Consider the following 24,372-nt stretch of genomic DNA (forward strand, 5'->3'; position numbering starts at 1 on the left):
AAAGAAAAGAGGAAGGTGAAGGTGAACAGGAAGTTGATCATTGACTGGAGAGCATAGGTTGGGGGAGGAGAGGAGACTGAGAAAAAACCCTCCTCATGTCCTCTATTTTCTTTATGAAAAAAAGAAAGATGAAATTAACTTCTTAGAAGAACAAGAAGAGACTACATGTATGTAGTCTGCATGTAGTCAGAAGACCAACTCATCAGAATCAGCTTGCTGGATGGGGGAGAAGGAGCTTAATGTCTTGGCTAATGCTGGAAATAGGATCAGTGCTGGAAAGTATCTGGATGTATTATTTCTATTCCACCAGTTTTATTCATAAAGGAGTAAATGAAAATTACACGAGTCATTGTATAGGAAGCATACATAAGAAGCAGAATAAACTTTTTATTCAGAGATTATGTTGTGTGTAGGTTTATATAAGACAGGAGAAGTTCTAATAGTGAAGAAATATCTCTCATGATATTGTTCATGAGTGTGGATTTTACTTCCTCACATTGACTTTAAGCTCCTTGAAAGAAAGTATTGTAAATTTAGACTGTAAATATATCATTGTATCTGGCCTGCTACTTCACTATTTTGGACATATACCCATCTTAGTTTCCAACCTCTTAATAGAGGAAGAACTGTGTTGCAGTAGATGATGTTTAGGATCTCTTTGGGGTTTAATAACATTCCCAGGAAACTTTTCTTTGCTTCCTATTTTAGTAGAGTGTTTAGAATTGATGATGGTGATATTATAAGGCATTGAAACATGTCTTATAGTACCTACTATGCCCTTGTACCAAATACTAAATCAAGGTAGCCATATTTTATATCACATGATACTGTCTCCAGGCAGTAAAGCCAAGAGGCCACTCGGCAATCCTTGACTTATTACTCGGCTCCAAATTATGAGCAAGACCATTCATATTCTAAACCTCATCTCTTATAAGCCAGGACTACTGATAAAAAGGGTAAGTTAAGTTTGAGAACTGATGTTTAAAGGATTCCTTAAGAAAAGTTGTCAAGTGTTTCTGGTTTTGTGATGAGCCAAGCAAAAATTGAACATATAGGAGAGAAGAAAATATGAGTAAGCAGAAAACTCCAAGCAGAAGGTAAAACAGGATGAGATACTAGTTTGAACCACAGAAAATGTTAGCAAGATTACCTGCAATCTAAGGGAAATATGAAGCGAGTCTCTAGAATATGTCCCTACTAGCATCTTATTTCTACTGCATTTATTAATATCATAAGGGTTAAAGCTACAGGTGTGGAAACAAGCTTCTTGGATTTAAATCAAAGCTCTGCTCTTCATTAAAATTGTGATCATCAGAAGGCTAAAACTTTCTGGCCCCAATATAATCATCCATAAATGAGGATGATAATAGTGATAAAAATTAAATAGTTAGAGTGGGGATCCCTGGGTGGCTCAGAGGTTTAGCGCCTGTCTTCGGCCCAGGGTGTGATCCTGGAGTCCCGGGATCAAGTCTCACGTCAGGCTCCCTGCATGGAGCCTGCTTCTCCCTCTGCCTGTGTCTCTGCCTCTCTCTTTCTCTCTGTGTCTCTCATGAATAAATAAATAAAATCTTAAAAAAATTAAATAGTTAATAGAAAATACTCTTCAGAAAGTCTCTCAATACAAAGCTCTTGCTATTATTATTTTAATATTCCTTACAATTAGGTGTGTCTACGGTCAAAACTTCTGGATCCTCTGGGTGGCTCAGTTGGTTGAGCACTGATTGTTGATTTTGGCTCAGGTCATGATCTCAGGGTGGTGAGATGGAGCCCCATGTCAGGCTCTGTGCTCAGTAGGGAGTCTGCTTGAGATTCTCTCTCTCTCTCTCTCTCCCCATCCCCCTGCTCATGCTCTCTCTCTAAAATAAATTAACCTTAGGAAAAAAGATAAAAAATTGGGATCCCTGGGTGGTGCAGCAGTTTGGCGCCTGCCTTTGGCCCAGGGCGCGATCCTGGAGACCCGGGATCGAATCCCACGTCGGGCTCCTGGTGCATGGAGCCTGCTTCTCCCTCTGCCTATGTCTCTGCCTCTCTCTCTCTCTCTCTGTGTGACTATCATAAATAAATAAAAATTTTAAAAAAAGGAAAAAGATAAAAAATAAAACAAAGCTTCCATTCCCCACCTCATCAATTGTTCTACTGAATCATGTCATGATTTTAAGACATCAAAAAAATTTAACTATATTTGTACGTTCAAAATGTCCTTGAAAACTTCTAGACATGGAAAAAAGTGAGAAGTTCTTTTTTTATTATTTTTAAAAGTACTGGCACTTTTTAAGCCAGTAACTAATTGGGATGTGGTGAGACTTTTACCCAAGTGCTTTAAGTTTGAGAATAATGCCCCCTGAAGTGAGCATAGCCACTAAATGATGACCGTGAGGAAAGATTCCAAGTGTTTAAACTTAGATTTCAAGGAATGCCAGAAATAGTGATTGGGTAGAAAGTACTTTTAAAGGATTAAGGGCAATGGAGGAACTATCACTATATTTTTTTTAACATTTTATTTTATTTTTTTAAAGATTTTATTTATTCATGAGAGAGAGAGAGAGAGAGGGGTAGAGAGAGAAGCAGGCTCCATGCAGGGAGCCTGACGTGGGACTCGATCTGGGGCTCCAGGATCAGCGGTTCTCCTGGATCAGCGGTCCCCAGGATCTCCTGGGCCAAAGGCTGTCCTAAACCGCTGAGCCACCCGGGCTGCCCTATCACTATATTTTTATATTACATTTTATTTCTTATGAATTTTTAACATGTTCATAAAAATCAAAGAATCAAGTCTCTTATGGTTACACACTGATATTTAAATATTCTTATCCACACAATTAACCCAGGAGGCCTGTTTTTTAACACTGGACTTTAATTTCTTTGGGGCAAAATTACAATGAGATGATTAATGTAGTTATCAGATACTGTTTTGCTCAACTACAAGTGCTTGCCACCACAGTAAATGCTATAAAAATGTTCATAGTCAGTAAATAAAAATAATTGTTATTTATCTCGTTATGTGAAAAAAGTGATAGTATTCATTCACTCAGTAGTCAACATGTATTGACCTTGAATTAGGGAACATATGCCGATTATGTGTGGGAAACACAGAGATATGGCTATGAAAATTAGTCTCTGCCTTAGAAGAGAAATTCAGATCGTAGTAAAACATAGACAGGAAGTTATCTTTCAGTTATCCCTAACAAAAATTCACAGCTGGGAACAGTAACTAAGCACCATCAACAGAAATCTCCATTCACCTCGGGACATTACTCCTACTCCATACATTCTGCCAAGGCAGAGCCAGTTGGGCCTTGCAAATCCAAACCTGCCTTAAATATAGAAATTTAATATTAGCACTATTTGGAAATATACTCTAAGCATAATTTTAAAATGTGTATTAAGAAAGAGTCTAGGGTTCTGTGTATACTAATGAAATATATAATGTGAGTTTTGTCATAAACATTGAGCAGAGGGTAACTATAAAAATTGGGTATTTGAAGAGTTTGTTTCCTTACCTTGATCAATATTTGGGAAACTGAAATTAATCTGCCTTGAAGTTGGCTTATTGCCTCCTTGATAGAAGAGCAATTATCAAAAAAACAAACCAAAAAAACTTTAAAGTATATTTGCTAACAAAAAGATTGTGTCCAGGGATGCCTGGGTGGCTCAGCGGTTAAGCATCTGCCTTCAGCCCAGGGTGTGATCCCGGAGTCCTGGGATCAAGTCCCACCTTGGGCTCCCTGCATGGAGCCTGCTTCTCCCTTTGCCTATGTCTCTGCCTGTCTCTCTCTCTCTCTCTGTGTGTGTCTCTCATGAATAAATAAATAAAAAACCTAAAAAAAAAAGATTGTGTCCAATGAGATTCTATTTTCCTATGTCATCAATCCTAGGTCATAGGGCACTATATGTTCATGAATATTGTTATCTGCCATTTGCCATATTTCCTTTATTTCTCTAGTTATTTGAATTTGGAAAGAAAGTCAGCTATCAGCCTCCGTTGATTCATTCAAAGTCTTCTTGCATTGAATACAAAGAAATAAGAAACCCTACTGAGTAGCAAAATCATCAACATAATATGAATTCTCAGAATATGTCTAACATTTATATAATTTCACTCTGAAAATCCCAGTGATGCAAATGGAAACTATTTCTTAACCATGCAGAGATTTTATGTTCAAGCAATCAGGCTCTTTCTTTGGGTTTAAACTAAATGGAAAGGAGAGAAGAATTTGAGCCATTGCCTTCATTTTAAGGATGGCAATAAAGAGGTAAGTTTGCATAATTCTTTATAATTTTCCAAAAACCTTCGTACCTTATAGGTGACATAGGATGATGGAGAAATTTGTGACCAGTGGAGGAAACCAGGCTGAGTGATGTGATGTGAACTATTCCAGGTGCTGCAATGTGAGGGAATCAAGAGTAGATCTGTAGAGACAGGATGGACCTGGGTAAAATCCAGAATTGTAAAAGGAGAGTGTGAAAGTCTGAGATGAAAAAAAATCAAGTATAAACCAAACACCAGGATAAGTTATGAAAGCCAGTGTTTAACTAGATTGGCAAACATAGGATACACTTGGAAATTAAGTGAAATGAGGGGTGGAAAATTCTAAGTTTTATTTATTTTTAAATCTTATTCCTATAGGTTCTTTTGCTGCAAATTAAAAAGCATGTCTTAAAATTTTTTCTTATGCCCAAATGTAGATGAGTAAATTGAGGCTCCAGCAGGTCATGATTTACTCAAGGTTATACATAAAACTAAATAAAGACTCATATTGAAATCCTCTGATTGTAAATACTGCACTCTTTATACTATCAAACCATTACAGTCAAAAGGTTTTAAGTAGTTCATTTAATTCTACTATAATGTTAAAATGGTAAAGACCACTCATTTCTGTTAGTAGAAAAAAGTTGCTGTATAATTCAGGAATGTTTTAATAAATCTACACATGCAAGATAATGATATAGTTAGAATGGAGCAGAAGTGTCTAAGTCGACCTTAAGTTCCCAACCCTTTTTTTAGACTCTAAGCCATCCATTATTAAACAAACAGTATTTCTTAATTTGATCCTTGTGCTTATATTGTGTCCTTCCAAATCTTACCCAAGATTGGAAAGGAAATGATCTGGGGATCATTTCTAATCATCTTCTCATTGACTCCATAAATTATCTCATCAAGATAAGAAAAGTTCAGGCTATAAAATATTTTAAAATTCATTTGCTTTCATAATGACCAAGTTTTTAGACAAAAAGCCAATCAAAACAGTGATATAGGGGCCACAAGAAAGTTGTATTCTCAGATAGTATGCACTTATTTCTTTGTATACTTTTTAAATAGGAATTATCAAAAACTAAACAGACACCCATTTGACAATAAGCAGGTGATTCTCAGTGGGACTACTTGACAACTGTTGTTTGTGATCATTATCTATATTAGGATTCACCATGTGGTTACCTTAACAATCATGAAATATTTACAGTATTAAATGAAATTTACCATGTTACTATGTTGCCAATCTCATTTTAGGAAGATGGACACGTATTACATAAAGGGATCATCTGACTCAATTAATATACTGTGATTCCTGTAAACATGTTCTCTCAGTTCAGATATGCATTATCGATTTAATAACAGCTGCGTTTTGAGTATGAAATATATTTAATACTAGTTCGCTGAAAGCTATTTCTCAGATTCAGGAATGGTTCAATAGAAAATAGTGTAGGATTTTTCCTGGTAGAATTAAGGAACAACGAAGTATTTGGTGGCTTTTACATGTGTATCTAAAAGAAAATAAGAAACACAGAGACTTGTAGCAGACACTGTTGTATAATTTTAGCTGTTCTACACCCTTATCTCTTTTTTTCTGCAATGGCATATATATATATATATATATATATATATATATATATGCACATTTATATGCCATATATATACATATATATATATATATATGTGTGTGTGTGTATATATACTGTCCATGTGGTGCCATTTTGGCCTATGAGAATTAGGGAAAGTCTTCTGACTAGGACATACTCAGGTAGAAAGTCTCTGCACCACCTTCTTCTTCCTGCCCTCATCCGTACTGTGATGCTGGAGTTGCAGATGACTTCTTGCAACCTTCTTCTTGAGGCCAAGAACCAACACATACATTAAAGGTGGTCGATTACAAAAGCAGCAGAAGCTTGAGATGCTGGGAAAATTACAAAGCCACTGAATCAGAACTAAAAACTGTTCTCAGAAGACTTTATATAGGAGAGTAGACTCCTACTTGCTTAAGCTTGTGTTATTTGGATTTGCTGCCACTATGCAGCCCCAAACATTCCTAACTCTACTGTTTACTCTCAGGTTAACGTGATTTTAAAAATGAAATGGGTATTATATATTTAGCTTTGTATAAGTAGATAATAAAATGGAGGTTTGACAAAATAAGAAACATTAAGTTTAAAAACAACATAGGGATTTTTTTTTCCTGGATTTTGGAGGTAGTGAGAGGATAAAGTTTCAACACTATAGCACTGGAGACATTCAAAGTAACATATTTTAAATTTAGAATGAATTTTGTGTGATTGGGTCTTTCAAAGTACCATAATTCCAACAGTACCTCTTATACTTCTTCCTCCAAAAATAACTCTTTACCTTCTATCAGAATGTGGATACTCTTCAGGAAACCCTTTAAGCTCTTGTTTAAAATTACCCTGTACAAAATAAAAAGGATACATTCCCAGTTGGAAAATTTGGTGACGGGTTTGTGTTAGAAACATGTAAAAGTTGTGTATATTTAAACAAGCTCCCAGCTGTGACTTAATCGGGGGGATAATGTTTTCTTAAGAGTAAATTGAGAAATTGCCTCCTCTGTATTAGAAAGACTGATCCCCAGAGAGATTTGCTTTCAGCTTAAAGCCCCAGTGGGAGAGCATTTCCTTTCTTTTTTCTTCCGATGCCATAGAAAAGGAACAGAGACCAGAGAAGGAATAGAATGCCCCTTCCAGAGACCTTGAGTGACAGAAAGGCAAACAAGGGTCATCACTTTAATTAGCTTTAATAATCCAAAGCAGGGCAAGAGACTCCCTCCTGAGACAAAAGTTGCCAGCTGCCGAGAGGATGTTAGTGAAAATTCTGTTATGTCAAAAGTCTTGCCGCATGATTTGAAGTTTTTATTAAGGAGTACAGGAAGTTAGAGGCTTCTGAGTAACATGTGAAAGGAAATAAAAAAGGAGATGGAATCGAATGCCTTTGTTTTCCGACTCAAAACTGGCTTCATTTAAATGACATAGTCTTAGTATATTATGATAGTTTTATTATCGTACCATATACTCATTACTATTTTTATACGTATTACTTTTAATGATAAAAGAGAATATTGAAGGGGTATATGAATCATTAATGAACTTCCAGGAAAGAATGAATCTGCCCCACCTCACCCCACTCACACACTTGCTTAGTTTCAAAGAACTGAAATAAATAATTTACCCTCTGAACTCTAAGCTCGCAATTCAAAATCTTTCACTTGGCTAGTTCTAGTAAGGGGTGGAATCCTTGACTGTCCATTCATATTGTAACTTTGAATTTTATCATGTGCTCTAACATCTAGAAATATGGTTATATTCATTCGGTTATATTTTAAATGACATGAACTCTAGATTTTCATTAGACTCTGGCCCTTCATATTTTATCAGTACTACATGTTTTAAGTTGTCACTACTACATATTGAGTTGAATTTTCAGTTTGATTTGAACTTTTAAGGAGTGTATGTTTAGAAAACTGAGTTTGTTGTTTTGTTTATTTATTCATTTTGTAAAGCTAAGCATGATCACCTTCTTTTCTGGTAGTAATTAATAAATAGATTGGGCTGCAGGACATTTAGCATTGCGGAGTTCTCATAGTCTTCAACCAGAATGTAGTGGATAGATTCCTTTTGGAGATAAAATGGCCACACAGACTACCAAGCATAGATCAGAGGTTAGGGTCAGAGATCCTCTCTACATATGGCAGATTCTATTTCTAGGTCACTCACGTCTTTTCCTTTTGGAAGCTCCCCAACCTCTGCCCTTCTGCTAAGAAACCAATCATTCTTGTACAAAACATACAAGCATAATCTAATCAAGCTTCAATATACATGTACCTGGGGCATCTGGGTGGCTCAATGGTTGAGTATCTGCCTTTGGCTCAGGTCACGGTCCTGGGGTCCTGAGATTGAGTCCTGCATCAGGCTCCCCATAGGGAGCCTGCTTCTTCTTCTGTCTTCTTCTGAATAAATAAATAAAATCTTAAAAAAAGAAACTAATCATTTGTTTGTGCTTCTAGTTCACAGGAATAGGCACATAATCCAGGATAGTCAATTTGAATATTTTTGGTAGGTAGTAACATGGAAATAACATGGAAGGTATCTCTTGCAACTAAAGTCATGGGAATTGAAAACAATGGAAGCCCAGAATGACCAGGCACAGCTATTCTGGTGCATGGAGTAAATTTGCTTGAGAATAAAATCAATAGACCCAAAATCTGAAGCAAGAGATGGAGGAAAAGAGATAGATCTCTGATTACTGTTTGCCTTTCTGGATCCATCCATGTCTGGAACAAATTTAATTCCTTTGGACTTTGCCGTTTTATGGGCCACTACATTACTTTTCTTGCTTCAGACAATTAGACTTTGGTTTCTCTCATATGCAGCTAAAATAAATGTGACAAATACACTGCCTCATTCCCAGTTTGTAAAGTAATCACTAGGGAAAATTTCAAACTAGGTTGCATGAACTATTTTGATGCTGCATTTATCTGAAAGTCAATAGCCAGTAGTGGGAAGAAACAGACTCCAATAAATTATTTCTTTGTTGATTCTGTACAAAGCCGCAGAAAAAGATCTAGTTTATATTTGTGAAGAGTATATGGGATAGTAACAATGAATCTGATTTTACTTATTGTGGTCATCCTTTCTTTGCAAATTCTATGTCAGAATTGTCTTTAAACATAGTATTCATTACTAATTGTGATATTTTCTTGCTATTTAAAATGATGTTTCTTTTTATAACTAAGGGATGCATAACACTTGGTTGTAGTCAGGATGCTAGTGTTTATTACATGTGAGGCACACTATCCACCTGGTGGCAAAGTACAAACTCTTTTGTAGTAGTAGTAGGACAATACATTTGTTCTTTAACAATTAGAACTCTAAAGAAGAAGTTTCACAATGGCCACTGCATGTCTATTTATTCTCTTGGTTTCATTGAGTGATTTTTCAAAAGAGAGCCAATATATCTCAGGGAATGTTCAGAATTATGCAGTGGGGTACAGAAGGAAAATATGCAGGGATTTTTTCAAGATTTTATTTATTTATTTGAGAAAGATAGAACACAAACAGAGAGGGGAGGCAGAGGGAGAGGAGAAACAGACCCCCCTGCTGAGCATGGAGCCCTATGTGAGGTTCAAATCCAAGACCCTGGCATCATGACCTGAGCTGAAGATAGATGCTTAATTGGCCACCCAGGTGCCCCCAGATGCAGGTTTTTATAATTATTTTTATATTTATAGTTTTAAGTTATCTAAGTTATAATGTAATAATAATTCCAAAATCTCAATGTCTTAACGCCATAAAATATTTCAATCTCTCATGATCTATGTCCAGAAGAGATTGGCTGAGGGCTTTGTCCCGCAATTACTAAGAGCCCCAGGATCATAGTCTCCAATATCTATAGATGCACTAATGTGAAGACATGGTTGCCTTTACTATGGAGTCCCGGAAAGAGAGGGAGGAGAATGCTGTAGGGCTCTTGCACTGCTTTACTGATCAACTAGCTCTACAAGGGCCAGAACATATAGCTGCCCATATGACCCCCCAAAGAAAGAAAAGCTGAATATTGGTGTGCTCTACTAATGCTTGCTGCAGAGTATATTTATTATATATACAATATATTTGCAGAATAATATGAGAATATAACTTTTGAATAATAAATATATAAGGTTATGCTCAAAAAACATACTAGAATTACCCATGATAAAAATTATTTTAAGAACATTATGCCACTTTAAGATCTTGTCTTAGGACTCTACATTTTGGTTCTTTTTTATTTTGCCAATTTTTATTTGCCTTGATGATTGCTTCCAGTCACTAGTGGTTTTTCTATGTTTTCTACAGCCAACCTAGTTTCTCCTAATCTTTCCTCTTCCAACCTCTGTCTAAGTAGGAGGCAAGAATGGGATAAAATTAATATTTCCCATGTCCACCCTATGGGTGTTAGTAATGTTAGTAATCTATTAAAACATAGTGAAGATACTACTAAAATCTAGATCAGGTCATCGAGGTGATTGATGATAATATGACCTTGACACAAATACAAATTCAAAGAAATTTATTCTTCATTAATTTATGCTGATGGAATGATCAGTTCACATGGGAGTTTGATTTTATTTATTGTACCACAAATATATCATCTGACTCTATCCTATGCCTACTGAAATCACATTTCAGTAGTCATCTCTTCAAATTCCTTAGAGAAAAAAAATAAAAACTTTTAAGAGCCAAATATATTCTACTAAATATTTTGAAAAGATATAAATATAATAAATACATTGTGCATATCATAGTGAAATTATATTAAAAATTCTCATTAAATATTTCTATTCTTCAAGTCCTCCCCTCACTTGCAGGAATTATCTCCTCATTCTCCTTCCCTCCATGAAATAACAAGTCTTACCAGCAACTATTATCTGCCTACTGAAATTATCACCAGAAAACTTCAAATTCCTTTTTAGAAAAAAAAGCAAAACAAAGAATAATTCAGCTTATCAAGTGAATGAGAATACATGCCACAGAATGCAAGAAAATACTTGTCAAAAAATGCCTGATAAAGGACTATTATCAAAAATGCACAAGAAATTCTTAAAAACTCAACATTAAGAAAACAAATCTGATTAAAAATGGGTCAAAGGCCTTAAAGACACTTCATCAAAGAAGATACAAAAATGGCAAATAAGCCTACGAATAGATATTTCGCATTATACGTCATCAGGGAAATGTTAACAATGAAATACCATTATACACCCAACAAAATAGCCAAAATTCAGAACGCTGATACCACCAAATGCTGAAAAGAATGTGGGACAACAGGAACTCACATTCATTGCTGGTGGGAATGCAAAAATACCACAGCCACTTTGGAAGACAGTTTGCCAGTTCTCACAAAACTAAATATACTCTTACCGTATGATCCAGCAATCATGGTTTTTGGTATTTTCTCAAAGGAGTTGAAAATGTATGTTCACACAAAAACCTACACATGGATGTTTATAGTAGTTAGATTCATAATTGACAAAACCTGGAAACCCAGATGCCCTTCAGTAAATGAATGGATAAATAAATTATGGTACATCCAAACTGTGGAATATTATTCAGTGTTAAAAAGAAATGAGCTATCAAGCAATGAAAAGACAGACTTAAACACAGATTACTAAGTTAAAGAAGCCAATCTTAAAAGGCTATATACTATATTATTCCAACAATAGGACATTGTGAAAAGGCAAGACTATGGAGACAGTAATAAGTGGTCCCCAGGAGTTGAGGTGAGGAGGGATGAATAGATGAAGCACAGAGACTTTTAGAGCAATGAAAATGCTCTGTACACTATAATGGTGGACATATGCTGTTATACATTTATTCAGGCCCATAGAACATACAATGGTGAGGAGTGAACCCTAATGTAATCTATGGACTCTGAGTGAGGAGCAGTTCTATGGACTCAAGTTCGTCAGTTGTAATAAATGAACTACTCTCATGGGGAATGTTGGTAATGGGGGAGGCTATGTATGCATGGGAGCATGGAGCATATCAAAAATGTCTATACCTTCTCCTTAATTTTGCTACAAACTTAAAACTGCTCTAAAAAAAAATCTTTAAAAAAATAAAACACCAGGCACCCAGGTGGCTCAGTTGGTTAAGCATCCGACTTGTGATTTCCTCGCAGGTCATGATCTCTGGGTTGTATGTTGGAGCCCCACACTGGGCTCTGTGCTCAGCGTGGAATCTGCTCGAGATTTTCTCTTCTCTGCCTCTGCCCATTCCCCTACACTTCCTTTTTGAATAAAATCTTAAAAAATAATAATAATAAAAATAAAACAATTCAGCTACTAGATCTAAACTGGTAATATCTAAATTGGTATAGCCTATCATATTGTTTAGCAAACTAAATCACCTCCCAGGCATACTTAATTAGAAAACAGCCATTATCAACTGTCATGTAAGCAAATGTGTCTTTTGTTCTTAACTCCCACTTCAACCATCATATCAAAACATTTTTTCACCAATTTCATTACTTCTGCAATAGATATTCTAGGGAATGCAATTTCTATATATTGTTATCTATATTCTCTGCATATCGTATATATGTGCATATCATATTTGTATATATATCATATATATGTATATCATAATATATCATATCATAACAGGTGGTTATCATATCTATATCATATCTATATCATAATATAGAGAGAATATTTGGAATATATTGATAACTATATCTATATATCTATCTATGAACATGACTTAGAATATTTTGACTTAGGATTTTTCAACTTTATCATGATGCAAAGGGCATATACACATTCAAAAGAAACCATGTTTTGAATTTTAAATTTGGATCTTTTCCTGGCTAGTGATTTGCAGTATGATACTCTCTTGTGATGCTGGGCAGTAGTAGCAAGCCACAGCTCACAGTTACCACAAGGTCACTAGGGTAAACAATTGATACACTTAGAATCATACTGTACCCATATAATTATGCTATTTTCCACATTCAATAAATTACATGAGATATTCAACACTTTATTATAAAACAGGCTTTGTGTTAGATGATTTTGCCCTACCATAAGCTGATGTAAGTGTTCTGAGTACATTTAAGGCAGGCTAGGCTGAGCTATGATGTTCAGTAGGTTAGGTGTAGTAAGTGCATCGTTGTCTCAGGATATTTTCAGTTTACAATGGGTTTATCAGGATGCAATCTCATTCTAGGTTGAAGAAGATCTATATTATTGAGCTTTCATTCTTGTAGCTCCCTTTATTTCTGGAATGCTTTAAATATCCTCAGTCTTGGTCATAGACTTTCTTAACCCTGGAAAAAAGTGATTGAGTGGCAAAGTAAAAGCCCACATTTGAAATGTAATAATTTATTTAATATGCTCCCCACACTGGTCTGTCCTGCTTCCATTTTTTTTTATGTTGCTAATAGCTTACCACAAAAGCCAGCACTGGTAGTTTGTGATGGACCAAAAGATATTTTTAATTAATGATCTCAAGATTTGAAGAGAGTAATTCATTTTTTGCTCCAGTATAAAAAGTTAATTAAAAATTTGAATCTGCAACTATATGAAAATAACATAAACAAAGGTATGTGTTAGGTATAGGAGGAGAAATGGGTGCCTTTTTAAATATGAAGTTATATTTATTGAGAAATAAGATAATAATGGATTAAGAATGTATATTCTAGAGCTATCCTTGTTCTTGTCTTTAAAATTACTCCTGGCCTGGGCAACTTACTTAACTTCCCTAAATTCCAGTATCCTGAGCTAGAAAATGGGAATAATGAAACTCAGGGTTTAGGATTGTTAGGATTTGATCTTAAAAATCTATATCCAGGGATCCCTGGGTGGCACAGCGGTTTAGCGCCTGCCTTTGGCCCAGGGCGCGATCCTGGAGACCCGGGATCGAATCCCACGTCAGGCTCCCGGTGCATGGAGCCTGCTTCTCCCTCTGCCTGTGTCTCTGCCTCTCTCTCTCTCTGTGTGACTATCATAAATAAATGAAAAAAAATCTATATCCAGCATATAAAAGCTGATGATGATGGTGATGACAACTTTAGGTGTGATCTCTCTAACTTTCGTTTTCTGTCTATACTGGCCTTACTTAGGCAAGTGACTTAAAATATCTATGATTTGGTTTCATTATTTCAAACATGGAGTGATTAAAAGTATATGGGGGAAATAACACAAGCAATAGCAATAAAGTAGGTAAACTACCAGCAGGACAGTTAATAACTATTGGCTATTCTTTCTTATTGTTAATAATGGTATTTTTAATATATCTAATAAGGTAATACAATTGCTCTTCTTTATTTGATTCAGAGGGAGGCAATCTTCCATGAACCCTGAGCAGCTCTGCAAGTTCTTACTGGGGAAGCCAAAAAAGCAACACTCTAATCACTCTTTACTAGGACCATTTTTCAGGGTTATGTTTGTGGGGCAAATCTGGAAAGATTAGGTATCATTAGGTATCACCTCTCCCTCCCTTTTTTACACCTCCCCTTCACATTTGTCCCCACCCAGAAAAGGAACGGGTATATTTCTGCTTTTTATCAAAATGGTGAATCCCTCAAACTCAATAATCCTATCCCATAACAACCAGTTTCATGTGAAGGCAATCTGTGTTAGGCTTTTTGCATTTCTTCAGTAGGCTTTGAGGGCCACAGGGGACTGATGAAAATCGTTGTGAAGCTCTGGCTAATGTTGTTGCCATAAGTAATAAAATCCTTTGTTCCTGACCCAAGGGATTCAACATTCTTGAATTTGTGGCAAGGTAACATATTAGCTTGTAAGTAGGCTAAAATTTCAGATACTGCACAGTTCTTGACATATGGCTACCTCCAAAACATATTATGAAACAGTAGTTTCCCAAGGAATACAAAAAACGAATTACTGAAATAATTGTTCTATTAAAAACAAGTTAGGAAATTACAATATATGGCATTCCATCAAAGTTAAATAGTTACCCCACCTAACTAGGAAAATTAAATTTTTGCTCAAAGCCCCTCCTGACATTTTGATCTAAATCAAGAGGAAAGGTCTAAGGGTAGAGCTCAGCTGAAGCTGATAACTGACAAATGTGTCTTATTATAATGCTTGAGATTGTAAGGAGAAATATGTCTTGAGAAACTGAACTTTTAAATTTTAGAGTTTCATATATAGATGTAAAGTTCAGAAAAGGCATAAAAGATAACGATAAGGAACAATTTTGAATTGAAAGGGCTATCTATACAATTCCTTGTTTTAATGTGGCTGTTTTTTGTGAGTTGTTTACACATATTTGAAAGGTAGTATATTCAAAAGCAATGTATTGAATTTTTTTTTTTTTTTGCCACTAAGTTTATGTTCAAATGAAGTGTGAATGCAAAATGTTTATCCTTGTGAATTCGGGTCAAGATATCACTGTGCTTTCAGTTGGAATCCTTCCCACCTTGACTCTAAATATATAAAAATGGTAGTTAAAGTATTTTTACATCATATAGATATCCCTGTGAAACAAAAATGGAACTGAAATCCATAACAATAAATGAAGCCTGAGCTACAGTTCTATGAAGTTCCTAGATCAAAAAGTAGTAGAGGCAGCTGGGGGATTGACTCTATCAGAATAGGAAGTACCAGACTATTCTATATGTGGCTGTGGGCAAGAGTCATGCTGAAGTCTCAAAACACACAAAAATAAGTGTAAAAAAAAAAAAAAGCCATAATTACTGCCTGGGGCTGCTCTGGGAAAGTTGAAGGGAACAGAGATATCCACCCAACTGAGACCAGGGCTAAGCCATCTAGACTCAAGAGTTAGAAATATGACATCCCTATAAGATTAGAGCCCTAAAATTCCAATGTAAGAAGTGTTTCTGAATGTAGGATCTCATTTTGTAGGTTGGAAACCACTAAAATAGATGAGTGACCATGGGAAGTAAAAAATAAATGTGTGCACACATTCAGACAAACACTTATTCAAGATGAATTGACATAAAAGTCTAAAGCACAAAGAAACATGAATAACTTAAAAAACAACCAGAAAACTCAACAAATGAGAGAATTAACTTATGAGGGTATGCAGATAATATAGCAATATTATGAAATGGGCTATAAAATTATCTCCTTAATCTTTTGGAGGGATAAATGAAGGAATAATGTTCATAAATTGCCAACAGGAAACTATGAAACAAAACATAGGGAGATATGAATCAGAAATGAGATATAAAAATGCCATTAAAAATCCTAGAAAATTGAGACACCTAGGTGTCTCAGTGATTGGGCATCTGCCTTTAGCTCAGTCATGATCCCTGAGTCCCGGGATGGAGTCCCACATCAGACTCCCTGTGAGAAGCCTGCTTCTCCCTCTGCCTATGTCTCTGCCTCTCTCTGTGTGTGTCTCTCATGAAAAAATAAATAAGATCTTTAAAAAGATCCTAGAAATTAAAGACATTATCAAAGTAAAAATAGATGTGATAAATTTTAGATGAGCCACAGAAGTAGAAAAAATTATTGAACTGTAATGTCATATGAGAAAATGGCTAAAATGGTATATAGGGAAAAAAGTTAAGAGAAATGGAAGATAGTTTTAGATTAATCAACATATAAATCAAAGAAGTTTCCAAAGAGGAAAAAAATACAGAACAGCGGTAATGTTTAAAGAAATAATGACTGATTCATTTTCTGAATCAATGAAAGACATGAATCATCAGATAGCAAGCCAAAGAGTATTGATGAGGATAAATAAAAAATAAACACATACCTAAACACATTATGAAATTACTGAACAACAATAATGAAAATAATTCTTAAAAGCTATCAGGGAGAAAAATCAGAGCATTTATACAGGAATCACAACTACTGATACAATTCTCTCAACAGTAACAAGAACAGCCGAAAGACTACAGAGTATTATTGTCGAAGGTCTCAGAGAAAAATCACAGCCAATCTTAAATTTCACACTCAACTAAATTACTATGATTGACTCCCATATTATTAAGTGTGCTTTAACAAAACATCAGTATTCAAATATTAAAATTATTTGCAATAAACAAATAATTTAAAAATTCCCTACTAAAAGATACAGTGAAGTGTGAACCCAGGAGGAGGACTGTGATATCAGGAGCAAAAGAAATATAGAATGTTGGGGAAAAATATATTTTTTTAAAAAGGATGGATTCAAAATTCTAAATAACAATAACAATGTAGACGGGGAAGCCTAGTGAGTGAGTGTCAAAAAGCTACCGTCTAGCTCAAAAGGAAGATAAATATTGTAAATAATCTTAGATTTTGACAAAAAGATATATAGTTAAACATGTATAAAAAGACATCAAGTAGGATTTATTCACTTATTCAGTACATATCTATTTAGGGCTTAATATGTGCCCTAAATAGATATGGAACCTCAGCCAATACCCTGAGCTGAGGAAAAACTGTGAAGTTTCCGATATTCTGAAGACAATCACCAGCTGCAGAGGGACAGCGCTGGCCATCAAAGCTTACTGCCCTGAGAGTTGCTGTGAAAGCATTCACATTCCAAGGGGTAAAAGAGAGTGCTTGATATGTAGTTCTGAGGCTTGGGTTGTATTGGAACATGGAGACTGGTAACCAGTTCTAGTAAAGAAATGTCTATGGAGGTGTTTAGTATACTAAAAGGACTTGAAAAAAAAATAAATAAAATAAAAAAATAAAAGGACTTGAAGGCATCATGGTGCAGCATACCTTGGATAAAGATGGGACCTTTCTTGGCAGAAACTTTCCTTAGCTCCACAAAGAGCAAAAGGCCATGAGACTGGCAGGAAGGCACTTGGAAAACATAAACCGTATTTACCTTCTAAGATATAATTGTGCTGATTTGTAAAATTATGGTTGCTTTATTTTCACTTCTACGAAGAGCTCTATTAATACAATATGGTATAGATTGCACAGTACAAACTGTTCTCATATAAAATTGAATTGAAAAAAAAATTGAATTGACTGGTGAGGTGTATAACTAGCATCATGTAACCAAATTCAGAACATATTAGTTCACCATGAATAGTCTTAGGGAAGTGTGAGGTAGAAGAAAGGTCATGTGCTTGGATATGAGAATTTCACAATTGGATGAGGATGTGTTATTAAAGAGATGATATGTGAACATTTCCACTTTACTCAAAGGTGGCTTAGTGTCTTCTGGTCAATTGCATATTATAAGCCCTTCAATGTATTCCTCATTGTTTCCAACAGAATACAGCTCAAGGAGCTGAGCTTTTCCTTAGTATACAAATTCTGTATTATCCTCTATTCCATCAGATGACAACAACAAAAAAGATAACTTAGATCAATTTTGAGGGTTTCCTTTAGCTACACATAGTTTGGAAAGGTCATGGAGTTGAGGTAAACCTTTTTTTGAGCAATATCTAAAAAAATAACAATATGACAAGACACTCAACATCACTAATCATCAGAGAAACGCAAATGAAAACCATGATATATCACCTCACACCTGTTTGAACAGCTATCATACAAAATACAAAGAGATAACAAATGTCAGCAAAGATATGGAGAAAAAAGAACACATGTGCTCTGTTAGTGGGAATATAAATTGGTGCAGCCATTATGGGAAACAGTATGGAAGTTCCTCAAAAAATTAAAAATAAAACTACCATATGATCTAGTAATTCCACTTCTGCATATATATTGAAAGAAATGAAAATAAAAGATTGAAGAGAGGTATCTGTATCTCATGTTCACTGCAGTATTATTTACAGTAGTCAAGATATAGAAACAACCTAAATGCCCATCAACAGACAAATGGATAAAGAAGGTGTGGTGTACACATACATACAGTGGAATATTATTCAGAAACTAGAAAGAAAGAAATCCTGCCATTTGCAACAACACGGATGGACCTTGAAGGCATTGTGCTAAGCAAAAAGATCCAGACAGAAAAGAAAAATACTGCATAATCTCATTTATGCATGGAAACTGAAGAAAAAAAAAGTAAAATGCATAGAAACAGAGAGCAGAAAAGTGGTTACCAGGGCTGGATAAAGTCTGACACTCTACTGTAAATCATGATGACTAGAGTTGATAACACTGTATTGTATAATTAAAATTTGCTGAGAGAATAGAACTTAAAAATTCTCACACACACTTCTTCTCCCTCAAAAGAAAGATAAATATGTGAGATAATAGACACGTTAATCGACTAGATGGAAGAAATCCTTTTGCAATGTATACCTAAATCAAATCACCATAATGCACAACTTAAATATCTTACACTTTTTCAGTTATACTTCAAGAAAACTGAAAAAAAAAATAACAAAACTAAATTTAAAAAAAGAAATGAGATGAGAATCATGACATTCCTAGTTTCTTACTAATGAAAGCTGTGCCAATTTGTATAATTTTGTTTAGTGTTGTCTAAAATGTTCTTTTTGCAGGTTGCCAAACGGAGAAAGAAGCTTTCAGAGGAAAAAATATGTGTGGAGCTGCTTCTTTGAAGAACCGTAGGGAGAAGTCAACTCTTAATGATTGTATAAAGTAAAATAAAATGTTGCTTAACAACATATATCACTAAAAATTAACAAGGAAGGGACACCTGGGTGGCTCAGCGGTTGAGCATCTGCCTTTGGCTCAGGGAGTGATACCGGGGTCCTGGGATCGATCCCCACCTCAGGCTCCCTCCGGGAGCCTGTTTCTCACCTTGCCTCTGTCTCTGCCTTTCTCGATCTCTGTGTTTCTCATGAATAAATAAATAAAATCTTTAAAAAAATTAACTGGGAAAAACAAGGATGATGATAAAGCTATATTAATTCCCGAGCGCAATCCTAATATAAATGATCTTTTGCCTGAACAATGTGGAAAAACCTCATAAGTACATATGACTAAGGTGGAGTTTCAGGGAGATTAAATCTCTGATAATATTCTTTAGGAAAATATGTACAAGGATGCTAATGATTGATGAAAAGTTTCCTGACAGTCTGCTAAGATAAGATATAAAAATAAAATTAAGTGTAGTTATAGGAAACAAAACAGTTTTTGCATAACTGAATTATTGGCCTAAGAGTCATACATAATACAATCTTTTCTTGGAGACCTATTCCTTCAGGTGCTCTGCAGGAACTTGTCAATATTTTAGTATTTCCAGAAAGCAATCAAGAGCACATATCAAGTCTGGCAAAATGCATAGTGTAAGAGGGAAATGTTGGTACTGGTCAAGGAAGAAGGAACCAGAGCCATAGGACAAAGCATTGTCAGGTTATTTTGAGTATTTATGCAGAACTAGACTTTTCTAATGGATTTCTCAGAATGTCTTATTCCAAAGCCAGTAAAATTTTAATTAACCTAATTTCCCTTTTCCTGATTCCAGGCTCCCCAAGCAACCGTCAACTTATGAAACTCAATCAAAAGGATTTAAAATATTTATATCTCTGACAGTGATTTCTAGAAATAAATTATTACACTTAGACCTCCCTTTTTTAATTTTTTTTGTTCCCATGCAGTTTGAACATTGTGACAATTTGTTTATAAATGTACTGGCATAGCTGCCAGTGTATCTGTTTTATTTTTCACTATAAGTTTGGTGATCTAGCTATCTCTTGTTTACATTAGTTTTTGGATATTGTATTTAGCATGACTCAGTCTTCTGTCTTAGGCCTCAATACCCATGAATACTGATACAATAAGTATCTGAGAGCCTAAGATGTTACCAAGTGGAGGTACTATCTCATAAGACCAGCAGAGCCCAAAACAGTCTTCCTTGAGACTACATTGATGCTGCTTCCTGACTTATTCTAAGTGATTCCTGCTTTACAAAGGAAAAGGCCATGCAATCACATTTAAAGATATGTGTTGGTAACAGAGCTAGAGGAAGTGAAACTAACATTTATGGAGCATTTCACATACTGTGCCCAATATTTTGTGCAGATTGCTCTTTTTAATTTTTTTAAGATTTTATTATTTATTTATTCATGAGAGACACAGAGAGAGAGGCAGAGACATGGGCAGGCTCCCCTCCGGGAGCCCGATGCAGGACTCGATTCCAGGACCCCCAGGATCACGACCTAAGCCAAAGGCAGACTCTCAACCACTGAGCCACCCAGGTGCCCCACAGGTGTAGACTGTTATAGCACTGGCCACCAGATAACAGAGGCACCCACTTATACACAGCTGGCTTAGTGTCTTCTGAGGGCACCTATGGATGGGGTTAATATTAATGTGTGGTCACTCCACTATCTATATCAGAATCAACTTGAATGCTGATTAACCATACAGATTCATGACACTCCCCTCCAGTGCCCTGAAATCAACAACAATAGCAACACTAAAACTTAATGTCTGCATCTCCAGGCTGAAACCCTGGAATCTGCATGATTAACAAGCAACCCCAGGTGATTTTTTGGAGTCTGACATCCACTGCTACAATCAGCTATCTCTTTGAAGAAAGAACCAACATGAAAAAAAGTCACCAGCAGTATCCTCAGTTATATTTTCCTCCTTTTTTCCCCCCTCTTTTTTCTTACCATGAGGTGTAAGCTAAAGTTTCTTTTACTCAGTCCTGACTTATAATCCCTTTGTGGTTATGACTCATCCGAAACACTTTCAGACTGAACTGCAGCAAAATCAATAAATCAATGTAATTAAATCACGATCATAAAGAATATTACTCAACAGTATAAGAACTGTACCTACTTGCTGTAACATGTGTTTCTTTTCATTTCCTATCCTGGGAGTAGATGCAATTCTCAAGTGAACAATTTCAGAAAATATCTTGATAGAATCTCAAGATGTACTTGAGCAACTGGTACACAGTAATGATGACTATGACTTAAGGCTCTCTGGTGGCCAATCAGAGGGACATAAAAAAATGCTTAAATCCAGGATAGAAAATACAAAAGGAAACAGAAAAGGGCTGGTAAGGAGTCTGCAAATAAAGGTACATGAACAGTTTCTCTCAATTTTATAAAATCAACATATATTCAGCCTATATAGGTCAAAACAGAACTAACTCGTTTTGAATCCTGGGAGCTACAGAAGGGCATTTGAAGTTTCCCTACCTTTTCTTGACTTTCAGATTTTAAAACTTGAATTACTTAAGCTGCTAATACAGTGCAAACAATCAGCATATATCTGCTGCATTGAATTTTCTTCACTGGCTAATACCAAATTCAATTTTGTCTTCCATAGCATACCGTTTAGAGTTTCCATAGCTGTATCCATTTTTCATTTGTCTCAGGGTCTCAAACAAGAAAGCACTTTGAACAATTATATAATATAGATTCCAAACTTTTATAAAACTACTGCAAAATGCCATTTTCAGATGGTTTCTATTGTACCTTAAAACTAAGTTGTTACAGTTTAAAAGTGTACAAGGGCAGTCTGACAGTTCTATATACTATGGAAAGAACTCAATGGACGATGATAATGGCTTCTTTCGGCCAGGAAACTGTACAATAGATCGTTCTTCTTTACACATTACTGAAGGTAGACTGAAAAATATAGCCTATGTGAAATTTTTTTTTTTTTTTTTTTTGGTTTCTGAGCCTCATTTAACTTGATGAATTGACAAAAACCACAGACAGTAGCTGAGATGGAGAAAGACTGGGAAAGTGTGTGTCATAGGTGGGAAAGCATGACCCTGAATCAAACTGTGAGCAAGCCTGCAGGGGCCACTGAGGAACAGGGGAATTTGGGAGCAATTTCCTTTCTAGGACTGAGCATATATTTTATCTTCTTCGCAGGCTTAAGGGATTTCTAGGAGAAATAAAGTGTAAGGAGCTGTATGCTTTTTCCCATAAAACAGAGGCTAACATGTTGAATTTCAAGGGCTATCACAAATGATAGGATGGGAGATAATGTAACAGAGTTAGCATGTAACAGGGTTAGCATGCTAGCAGAAGAGGTGAGCATGGTTACGGTCTCAGTCTTGCTGCTTATATCTACAGCTGGTGAGGTGTGTTGGGATCAGCCGAATAACCTGTAACTTGACATTGGCTCCGGGATCAGAAGGCTGCCAAGGGTAGAATGAGAGAAAGCGGGAGGCATCACTTTCCTGTCCCATCATTCTGTGGTTTGTGAGACATGGAGCAAAAGAGAGGTGCTTGTCTTGGGTTGTCCTAAAACTTGCTGGTCTTAATAGTAATGGAATAATTTAGATTTATCTGGTCATTCCTTTATCTTTCTCTCGGTTTGTCTATAGTCATCACTTGGGCTCTATTCTTGGTCCCCAGAAGCTTCCAATTTTTCATTCCTGAAATTAATCTGTGCCCCTCCATGGTAGCAGTAGAGGGAAGTTTTACATGGGAAACCTCTTATTCTGGTTCTGTGGGAGTCCCTTTGTTATTGAGAAGGCACTGTCTCTCGTTATATGTTGTCCTAAGAGAAGGCACCTACTGCCTCATGCTTCAAAGGAGAATAGATTGAGGTACTTAAACAATGATAACAACAGAATTTAAGCCACAGAAAATACTATTCCTAAACCCAGGGGATTAAAAAATAATTATATGTGTGCAGTACATTCAAGCTAACTAGAATTGTCTTATTCTCTAAGGCTATAGACCAGCCCTATAGAAATGCTGACTTCCTGGGGTATAATAGATATTACCTCAGTGGTCTTCAGGGAAGCCTTTACCTACTGTCCTTGAAATCTACATTCAAAGAAGTGAGGCCAGAGAGAGAAGAAACCACTTCACTAGCCTACCATGGACTTTGTGGATTCTATAATTCTGTTTTTGAATCATATTTTTCCTTGAATAATTGGCAGGGGATCTGGAATGATTCACCTGTGCACTGGAGAGCCAGGGTCCCTACTCCCAGGAATGTGATATATATCCTGTTGCCTCAATAAGATAGCCTTATCAGAATGCAGTACAGCATTCCTAAACTAAGTGTGTATATATGATAGGGGCTTTTGTGGGTGTGGAGGATCACCATAAATCAAACACTCCCTCCCTTTGCATGAGAAAATTTCTCTTTAATACTTCTTTGGAGGCAAGAGGTAAGAATAGAATCAACGAATAGCCAAAAAACAAAAAACAAAAAACACGGCCTCATCCTTGGGATCTCTCTTTTATCCTCATTGCCACTTCTCTCCATCTCTACTAACTACAATATCCTCCATATCCAACAGATGTCATGTAGTGCACTCTAAAAATTAAAACTCAGTGTGAGAGAGCTTGAAGGATTGAGCATGTTTTACAGTACCTTATATGCCTTTGCCCTGGCAACTATTTCTCCTACTACCTCTTGTACATGACCCCAGCTCCTAATGGCTATCTTCAACTTCTGACAAAATCCAAAACCCATACCCTATAAACAATAGCGATCTGCAGAAATAATTCCTCCTCCTCCTCCCCTTTCTCCTCCCCTTTCTCCTCCTTCTTCTTCTTTTCTTCTTCTTCTTCTTCTTCTTCTTCTTCTTCTTCTTCTTCTTCTTCTCCTTCTCCTTCTCCTTCTCCTTCTTCTCCTTCTTCTTCTTCTTCTTCTTTCTTTTTAAGAAAAGTGCCTCATTGGATGTGCCTGGAGTCCTGGAAGGGGACACCTGCCTAGACAGCCAGATCAGCTGAATCAACCCTGGCAATCAATGGGGTGATAGATGTCACAGACAGATTGTCCTCATATCTTAATTCCTTCCTTTACAAGA

General features: G+C 36.0%; 1 protein-coding gene across 3 annotated transcripts in view; it reads right to left on the minus strand.

The window, feature by feature from the left end:
* The window catches only part of LRRTM4 (leucine rich repeat transmembrane neuronal 4), a 708,453-nt gene that overhangs the window by 204,531 nt on the left and 479,550 nt on the right, over positions 1-24,372 (minus strand). Inside the window, exon 4 of one of the 3 annotated variants that reach the window (XM_072769984.1) lies at positions 4,295-4,426. The exons of the other annotated variants lie outside the window; for them this stretch is intronic. Coding sequence (XP_072626085.1) covers positions 4,295-4,426 — 132 coding nt within the window. The remainder of the gene's footprint in view (positions 1-4,294; positions 4,427-24,372) is intronic. 3 annotated transcript variants of the gene reach the window in all.

The sequence above is a fragment of the Canis lupus genome, chromosome 12, assembly GCF_048164855.1.
Source record: "Canis lupus baileyi chromosome 12, mCanLup2.hap1, whole genome shotgun sequence".
NCBI classification, from domain to species: domain Eukaryota; kingdom Metazoa; phylum Chordata; class Mammalia; order Carnivora; family Canidae; genus Canis; species Canis lupus.